At 36.9% G+C, this 9,265-nt stretch overlaps 2 protein-coding genes across 2 annotated transcripts; both read right to left on the bottom strand.

The window, feature by feature from the left end:
• Positions 1 to 447: 447 nt before the first annotated feature.
• LOC132313250 (berberine bridge enzyme-like 8) lies at positions 448 to 2,300 on the bottom strand. Its single transcript, XM_059811946.1, has one exon. It carries the CDS (start codon positions 2,261 to 2,263, stop codon positions 656 to 658), a length of 1,608 nt encoding a protein of 535 aa, XP_059667929.1. The 5' UTR covers positions 2,264 to 2,300; the 3' UTR covers positions 448 to 655.
• A 2,827-nt stretch (positions 2,301 to 5,127) lies between these two features.
• On the bottom strand, positions 5,128 to 6,931 carry LOC132313242 (tetrahydroberberine oxidase-like). Its single transcript, XM_059811933.1, has one exon. The coding sequence runs from the start codon at positions 6,911 to 6,913 to the stop codon at positions 5,291 to 5,293; it is 1,623 nt and encodes a 540-aa protein (XP_059667916.1). The 5' UTR covers positions 6,914 to 6,931; the 3' UTR covers positions 5,128 to 5,290.
• Positions 6,932 to 9,265: the final 2,334 nt, after the last annotated feature.

Raw genomic sequence — 9,265 nt, 5'->3', positions numbered from 1 at the left:
GATAGTACGATATCATTTATGCGAGAAATGCTTTAGTTGATAGCGTAGATAGTACGATATCATTTATGCGAGAAATGCTTTAGCATTTGTTCTATTCTTTCTTAAAATAAAAAAATAAATAAAAAAATAAAAAAATAAATAAAATAAAATTGACAGGTAGGAGTTGGGAAGGATAGAGAAAAAGTTCATTGCGCCCAACAACTTGTGTAATGCTGCAACGGGCACAATAATTTTTTTTTTGAAGTGAGTGACTTGAAAATTTTGAGAATATCAAAATCTCCTACAAGGAACAGTACATTTGGAGTCTTCCATTTTGACAATTATTAGATTTGAGTTTCTAAGGATCACCCCGTTTACAATTTACAGGTACAAGACAATCATGCTAAGAAAACTAGTTGACAATTATCTTATTGTCTAACTTGGGAACATAACAATGTGCTCAGAAAGTCGGAATAAAAATTAAGGTAAGATAAACATGAATTCCATCCATATAGTTACACATAGAAAGTCCTCCATTGTGTTTAAGAGGAATTGAATACAAGTCACAACAGATATTACAACATATAAACAAATGAAAACAATAAATACACCCTGAACCATAAGACACCTAATCAGCTAACTAGTAGTAATTATAATGCAAATTACCATGTTGCCCTTAGGCAACCATTTTCTTGTTCCAACTTGCAAGAGATGGAATGCTTTGTTCATACCTAAAGAAATTCTCTGGATCCACTCTGCTTTTCACAGATATCAACCTATCAAAATTGCCCTCGAAATACTTAGTCCCCCAAACACTGGCCTCTTCATAGCTTGTATGACCATTTTTATTAACGCCTATATCAATATCTCTGTAGTTGAGATATGAACACCTTGGTGATTCAGACACATAAGGTGTCATGTAATCATAAAGCCCCCTAATCAAACTCAGATAGTGATTTGCAGCTTCAACCCCTTCTTCTTTCCAATTCACTGAGTACTGAATTTTGTACACATTTCCTGCTCTATGAGGGAATGCAGTTTCAGACTTTGAAATCTCACTCATCCTTCCACCATATGGATTGAATGTCATCACCGGCTTCTTCAATTCCATCATTCTCTTCCAAATCTTGTCGAGATCAGTTTTTGAGATGGGTTTCTGCACATAGTCTGATTTCTTCTTCGAGCACTTGTCGGATTGAGTCACTCTTTCAAGCAGAACTTTTGTTGAAGTCCCATTTGCATAGTTGTACCAGTAGAGCAATGATTCAACCCAACTCATATCAATGCAGTCTTTTTGCTTCAAACCCAATTCAGGAAACTTTTCAGTCATTAGACTAAAGAGTCTATCAGCATTTCCAAGAAACAAGGCCACAAATTTAGCCCTCACTGTGTTGTACCCCTTTTTAATTGAAGGCATCAAAACAACTCTGATAAAAAGATTTGTATCAATCTTATCAGCTATTAATTGCCACTGATAAACAATGTTGGTTGCTCCTTGTTCCAATGTCCTCTCAACTCTAAAAACAGCGACATTTTCCGGGACACGAACAAGCTTGACTTTCCATGAAACAATGACACCAAAACTAGCACCGCCACCACCTCTAATAGCCCAAAACAGATCTTCACCCATTGATTCTCTGTTCAAAACTCTGCCATTCACATCAACAACAATTGCGTCGACGACATTATCAATCGAGAGTCCATACTTTCTCATCAGATTCCCATACCCTCCTCCACTGAAGTGGCCCCCAACACCCACCGTGGGACAAACACCAGCTGGGAAGCCATGGACTCTGCTCTTCTCAGCAATTCTATAGAAAAGTTCGCCTAGTGTAGCTCCTGAATCAACCCACACAACCTCATTTGCTATGTCGATTTTGATTGATCTTAGATTGAACATGTCAAGGATCACAAAAGGGACATCTGAGACATAGGAAAGGCCATCGAAATCGTGGCCTCCACTTCTGATTCTTATCTGCAATTTATGCAATTTGGAGCAGATTATTGAGGCTTGGATGTGAGAAACATGTGTTGGGGCTATGATGAGTAGTGGTTTTGGGGTTGAAGATGACACGAACCTGAGGTTTCTTATGTAGAATTGGAGGACGGAGGGGTAGGAAGAATTGTTGGGTGTGTAGGTGATTTCAGAAATTGGTGAGGAGGTTTGAGAATTTCTAGAAAGACATTGGAGAAAGGCATCTTGGGTTGGATATGAAGTTGCCCAGAAAACATAGAAGAGGAGAGTGAAGAGAATAGAGAGAATTGCTGAACTTGGAGCACTCATTTCTTGTGAATTGATTTTTGTGTGGTAGATGAGTAAAATAATCATGTATTTGTTTGTATTTTTATTTTTTATTGGGTAACGTGCAAAAAAAACCCCTGAACTTTACTCTTTCTCTCAAGAAACTCCCCTGAACTATTTTTTTTAACCAAAAACCCCCTAAACTATCACACTTTTTACAAAAAAAAAAGTCAGGTGACACTGTTCCAGTAAACTTTGGCCGTAAAATAGTCACGTACATATGCTGTAAATTGAAAATGCCAACCCAACCCTTATATTCATATATATACATATGTTGTAGTACATATATATAAAACGTAGTATATATATATATATATAAGTTACAATACTCCATGTATTTCTCACTCCATCTTCCGAGATCGAGAACGAACAGCATCCGAAACCAGAATGTCGCCTTTGATTTGATAGAACTTGTTTGTCACCGTCATGTAAAATGATACCATTAGTCCCCCTAAAAAACAGAGGTTTAGCTTTACTTTTTTTCTTTTTCTTTTTTCTTTCCTCTAAAACCAAGCAAGATAGTTGGTCATAGTTGTCCACACTCATTAGATTTTAATCTACTATTGACAACCAAAAAAGATAACCCAACCTGAAATTCATTAAAATCGATTGACAAGGTTTTTTCCATTAAAATCGGTAAAAGCCCAACCTAAAATTCCATAACCAGCAGCAATACGACCAACCTGAAACCCCATGACTGCCGGTGCCAGCGAGAGGTTTTAAGCATCAACTAGCAGTGAAACCGGTGATAGCACAATCTCAAACTCCATGACTGTGCGAGAAGATCTAAGCATTAACAGTGCAATCGCAGCGGCCAAACTGAAGTCTCCGGCCAAAAATTGGTGCAATAGCAGCCGCCAAACCACTAAAGTCTCCGGCGAAAGAGGAGCGGTGCTACACCAAAGTTGTTGATGTAGAGGTCTCGGTGGAAGGAAAATTCTCCACGTTGATGGTGGTGGTGAGCTGGCCACCGGGCAATTCCGGTCATCCTCCCCGCCTCCGGCAACTCTATTCCGATCGTTCCAACTCCGATTATATCAAAGATGAGTCATTCTTTCCTCTAAACATTCTGGAATCGAGTGAGGAACGGTACCATGCTACCCTAGGACAACAATCAGATCCGTTTTCCAGTAAATATCGTGATATATATATATATATATATATATAGAGAGAGAGAATAGGATGCCGGAATGCTACCATCTTCTCGTATAACCAGGTCGCCGGAGCGCGACCCGAAAACCACCATGGACGACAACCCATGGTCGCCGTCCCTTTCTAAAATTATTGGGTTACTGACTAGCGATGCAACCCTCTTCAAATCGCGACCCAAGGTCGCTGCTCTTCACGACAGCTAATTTCGTGGTTCGGTGACTAGGAGACCTATACCACGGCGACACAAGGTCGCCGAGCAGTAGTTTTGGACATAGGTCACCATGAAGTTGACCTTTCCAAGCTATGATGCACCTACGTAACCGCGACCCTGCGGTTGCTTTTTCGCGACGCCGATGACCACTGCGGGAGCAGTGCCTCCATCGCCGGCCATGAAAAAGAAAGAGAGGGGAATAGAAGGTTAGACAGAAAAGAGAGATAGAAAGGGAGGAGGGGGGAGGTTCGTACAATAGTTATGTTAGTGTTGCAATGGATGAGTTAGGGTTTCAAAGCTTAACTTTCATTGGTTGGGTTCGGCCCAAACTCTGTGTGGCGTTAAAGTTTTGGTAAAGTAATAATGAGTTGTCCAAATATTATTGGCTGTTCACAATTTGTTTAACACATCAGTAATAGAAGCCAATCAACATTAAAACGACGTCCTTTTATAAAAGGGTAATTTTGTAATCAAATATCTCCGATGACCTCTTATGCCGGAGACTATTCATTTTGTCCTTAAATTGTACATTTTTGATAGATCAGGGGGCATTTTTTAATTTAGGGGGTTTTGTGCTTTTTGATGAAAGTTATGGGGGTTATATGCACTTTATTCTTTTTTATTTTATGTTTTTTTTGAGATAATGACAAGTGACAACTCTCACCGACAAAAGAATAAAAAAGAAAAAAAAAAGGTTTATTTCTTTCTTTTTCTTAACGGGAAAGAAAACTGAAAAGTAAACCGTGGGGGATGATGAGAAACTTCTTCCTCCTTTTCCTTATAATAATATAAATGAACTGCAATTATTGATGCTGAAATCCTGTCAGACCTACCCCTATCAGAGCCCATCACAAGTTAATTTCATAATGTTGTTTATATTTTTAATGCAACTTAAGAGCAAAGCCCAAAACTAAAGCCCAAGTAACCCAATCAGAGCCCATAACTATTTAATTTCATAATGTTGTTTGTATTTAATCAAACTCAGGCAAAGCCCAAGTAGCCGTATCAGAGCCCATAACTATTTAATTTCAAGATGTTGTTTATTTTTAGAAAAATGATAAAGTTGACGGAAAAAAAAATTTGACAATAGTCTTTATTGAACTCTATCTACCCTTTTTATAGACTCTTATTTTGAATGCAACTCAAGAGCAAAATTTTCAAAGTCCCAATGTGGTGTTCTCATCAGTATATTTCCAATTATCCTTTTGTGACATTTAATTTCTCCAATTTTCCTAATTCAAAACATACTTGAAACTTTCTAAAATTTCATATACCATCGGATTCATGCAAAAAAAAACCTGGAATTTATTTTAACATGCAACTTTCATTTGCCGTTATATTCCAGACCATCTTCTTTTATATCAGAGACACACACAGAGATAGAGAGAGAGAGAGTTATAAGGAAGGGATAGTGCTCACACTGATCAAGTTATGAATCTATATATGGAAATATAAGAAGGTAAACTTTTATTAGGCAAGACTATAATAACAACAACATGAACATTTATTTTCCGAACATAAGAAATAAAAAAAAAAACATGAACGTAATCCTTATAGTAAGGACCACTTTATTTATGTTAACAAAATAAATCATTTTTTTTTATACTAATTATATTATATTTTGCCCAAGTATATATATAACCACCTCACTTCTTCTTCTTTCCCCATGATGACAAAGCTGGAATGCTCTGTTCATTCTTGAAGAAATTAGCAGGATCAACCATGGTCTTCACATGTACCAATCTATTAAAGTTACCCTTGAAGTACTTGATACCCCAAATGCTTGCTTGTATGTAGCTTGTGTTGCCTTTATTATTCACTCCTATGTCAAGATCTCTATAGTTGATATATGCAGTTCTTGGATTCTTGGAAACGTAAGGAGTCATGTACCTATAAAGCCTTCTGATCCAACTCACATGCCTTTCATAAGCCTCTGTTCCCTCCTCATCCCAGTACACTAAGTGCTGAATTTTGTACAAATTCCCAGCTCTATGTGGGAATGGAATTGCAGTCTCTGAAACCTCATTCATTCTTCCACCATATGGGCTAAAGATCAGTTCAGCCGCGGCAGCCTCCTCTTCGTAAAACCTTTCCCAAATCCCTTCGAGCCCTTTTTCCGAAATCGGCTCCTTCACATAGTCTGATTTCGCTTTGAAATATCTCCTTGACAGAGGAGTCCTGTCCAAGAGAACATCAAGTGACGATCCACTTGGGAAACCGGCAAAGTAGAGGGTTGATTCGATCCAGCTCATTTCGATGCAGTCTTCTTTCACCAATCCCAACTCAGGGAAGCTTTCTTGCATCAATTGAATGAGTTCATCAGCTCCACCGAGGTACAAAGAGTTGAACGAAGCTTGTATTGTTGTTCTGTTTTGGCCTTGATAGGTGGTGTTCACTCTTCTGATGAGGATTCTGATGAATAGGTTCTCATCAAACTTGTGTGCAATGGATTGCCACCTATGTACTAGCTTGGTTGCATTTTGTTCCAATGTCCTGTGGACTGTGAAAACAGTCACAGTTGATGGAACAGTAACCAAATTTATCTTCCATGAAAGAATGACACCAAAGCTAGCACCCCCGCCTCCTCTGATAGCCCAAAAGAGGTCCTCCCCCATGGATTCTCTGTCGAGAATCTTGCCATTGACATCGATTATACGAGCATCAATGACATGGTCAGCAGCCATGATATGTTTACGCAACATCAAGCCGTACCCACCACCACTGATGTGTCCACCAACACCCACAGTAGGACACACACCTAATGGGAAGGCAAGTGTTCTGCTTTTCTCAGCAATCCTGTAGTAAAGTTCACCAACGGTTGCACCAGTTTCAACCCATGCAGTATTACTCTCAGTGTCCACAGTGATTGAATTGAGGTTTATCAGATCAATTACGACAAATGGGATTGGAGAAACATAGGAAAGGCCCTCGTAATCGTGTCCACCACTTCGGACTCTTATCTGCATGCCATGGTTTTTGGAACAATATATGGTTGTTTGAATGTGAGACTCATGGGTTGGTGTGACAATGACTAGAGGTTTAGGGGTTTCAGATGAATTGAATCGCAAGTTTTGTATAGAGAACTGCAAAATGGATGAATATGAAGAGTTGTTTGCAGTGTAGGTGACTTTGGAGATGGATGACGAGTTTTGAGAATGAAGAGAAAGACATTGAAGAAAATCTTCATGGGAATCAGCTGAAACTACCCATGAAATTGAGAATAGAGAAACAATAAGAAGTGAGAGCAATGAAAAACTTGGAGTCTTCATTTCTTTTTTGATGATTTTGTGTAAGATAGGGGTTGCTATTTATAGTAGTTTGAGGAAAGCTCGTTTGAGACTAAAAGAATGTGAACATTGGGGTTCAATTTCTTTGCCATCTACGTACCAAGCTTAGGGCGACAATTCAAGCCTCTAGATTCTTGTACTTGCACAAGAAATGGGGACACAGAAAGTTTCAAAGGATAAAGAAGCATATTTAATTGCACGCGCGCGCGCGCGCGCACACACATATATATATAACATTTTTATATTTAATAGCAATGCATAATCAAGTCACTCCCTTCATTGCCACAACGTAATGCATGCTGATCACTAGGCTCTATTGCATATAGGACTTTCAATTATTAAAACATTTATGTATTTATAATTTGGGAAAGATAAATAAAGTCAATAACTAATTTAGTCATAGAAGAACTTTGAGATGATATCCATCCATGTTATTATTCAGACCTGCATAAATTGAAGCAGCTATGGTTTCTTGCTATATTTGTGGTCATTATGGTGCATATAATTGGATGTTTCTCCATGGACTGCAATATCATTAGTTTTTAATTGATAGTTGAATTTTCATCGTAGACTAAAAAAGTTTGAAGAAGTTGTATAAAATTGAATTAATAAATATGTCAATGGTCATGGCTGTTGACATTTCTTTACCATAAATGGAAATTTTCTCATGCTTCACCAATCCTTTTAACAAAATAAAGAAAATTTTCCCAGATATTATTAAAAATTTCTAAAAAATATACTTTTAAATTAAAGTTTCCTTGTAAGAGTACTTCATATCCAAACACTAGAAAAGTTGTGGCTTTTGAGTACTTGCCCAGAACATGCATGGAAATAAGCTGGCCTTTGAATCACCTGCACGTGGTCGTATGATAATAAATGTCAATTTATGGAATTGTCAATGGTTTTGTGTACAATACAAGCAAAGATGAGCCTCCAAATTGTTCATGTTGAAATATCATGGTGAGAAAAAAAAAATCTCAGCACGAGAGGATGTAGTTCAAAATGTGCAGGAAAGGCCCTTCCACACAATCCAGGATCCAATTAAGTTTGGACTATTTTCTAGATTTCATTTATTATTGGATAAGGAATTGCTGCCAACCATATATTGAAATTTAAACATATGATGACTTTACAAGGCATATATATATATATATATATATATATATATATATATATATATATATATATTCCAGGTACCAACCTCAAACCTTAGACATTGAGGACGCGAGTTTAGACCCAAACTCACCTTGACAAAGGTTGGCCAGTCTTTACAAGGCATATTTATTTTTAATGTGAATTAAGTGAGTTTCAAAAAATATAATTATACAATTTTTTTTTTTTTTTTCATTAGTAAGAAATACATTCACATCCCATTCACTGACTCACACATACTTTTTGTTCACACCTAGGCTCGAATCATATAGGGTTTATTTTGCTCAATTTTCAAAGAACTATTTTCTATTTTTAGATAACTATAATCAGGAAATTGTACCCAAAAAAAAAATGGTTTTCAGTTCTATTAAAATCCTTATAAAAATAATTTAAAAATTTTTTGTTTTCAACGAACAATATTTTATACTCATGTGAAAATAATTTTCTATTTTTTGAGTTATTGAAAATTATTTCCAAAAAACTGACAGATCCATAATTTTCAATTCCTGGTATATGACCTAAGTTTGGTTTATGGTCCCCCTTATTCTTCTATTTGTTAGTCATTTATTTATATTGTATAGTGCCATTATCCTGTTAAAAAATTAAGAATTTGATGCTTAGGAATATATTTGCACAAATGAATAATTTTTTAATTAAGTAATTAAAGGAAAAGAAGATGACTTATTGGTCGAGGTGTACAAGAGTCATCCAATAGATCACTGCAATAGATCACTGCAACAATTTTTGTTTTTTTTTTTCTACAAAATATTTCCGACACATTCATTTTTGTAGAGAACATAAATGGAATTTGTGTTGGGACAGCAGCCCAAGCATTTACAACAAAGGGCATTGGCCCAGGCCCCCCAGGCCCAGGCCCAGTTGGAGAGCTCCAACAACAACAAAATTTTCGACCAAACACAATGTGTAGTAGAGGTGTAAATTGGGAGGGCTAACTCGAGCTAAACTTGATTTTTTACAAATTTGGACAATCATTTTTGCAATCAGGATTGGATTTGGGTAAAATATCTTTTAATTCTAATTAATTAAAGTTAAACTTGGGTTAAAATGATAGCAACAAGTACTCAATCCGAACCCGAATTCTTATATTCCTGTTGTTCTAAATTAGTTGGGTACTTTGTGAGTTACAGTTCCTAAAGTACCAAACTATTTTGGAATAGAGGC

This window comes from Cornus florida, unplaced genomic scaffold, assembly GCF_030987335.1.
Source record: "Cornus florida cultivar Cherokee Brave unplaced genomic scaffold, ASM3098733v1 CherokeeBrave_3.0.0_Hap2_Chr01, whole genome shotgun sequence".
Taxonomy (NCBI): Eukaryota; Viridiplantae; Streptophyta; class Magnoliopsida; order Cornales; family Cornaceae; genus Cornus; species Cornus florida.
The sequence above is the reverse complement of the archived record's forward strand: the minus strand, read 5'-3'. Positions and strand labels throughout refer to the sequence as shown.

What these genes read in the sequence shown, in the direction of transcription:
- LOC132313250 (XM_059811946.1), bottom strand. Translation starts at nt 2,263, where the DNA reads ATGAGTGCTCCAAGTTCAGCAATTCTCTCTATTCTCTTCACTCTCCTC.
- LOC132313242 (XM_059811933.1), bottom strand. Translation starts at nt 6,913, where the DNA reads ATGAAGACTCCAAGTTTTTCATTGCTCTCACTTCTTATTGTTTCTCTA.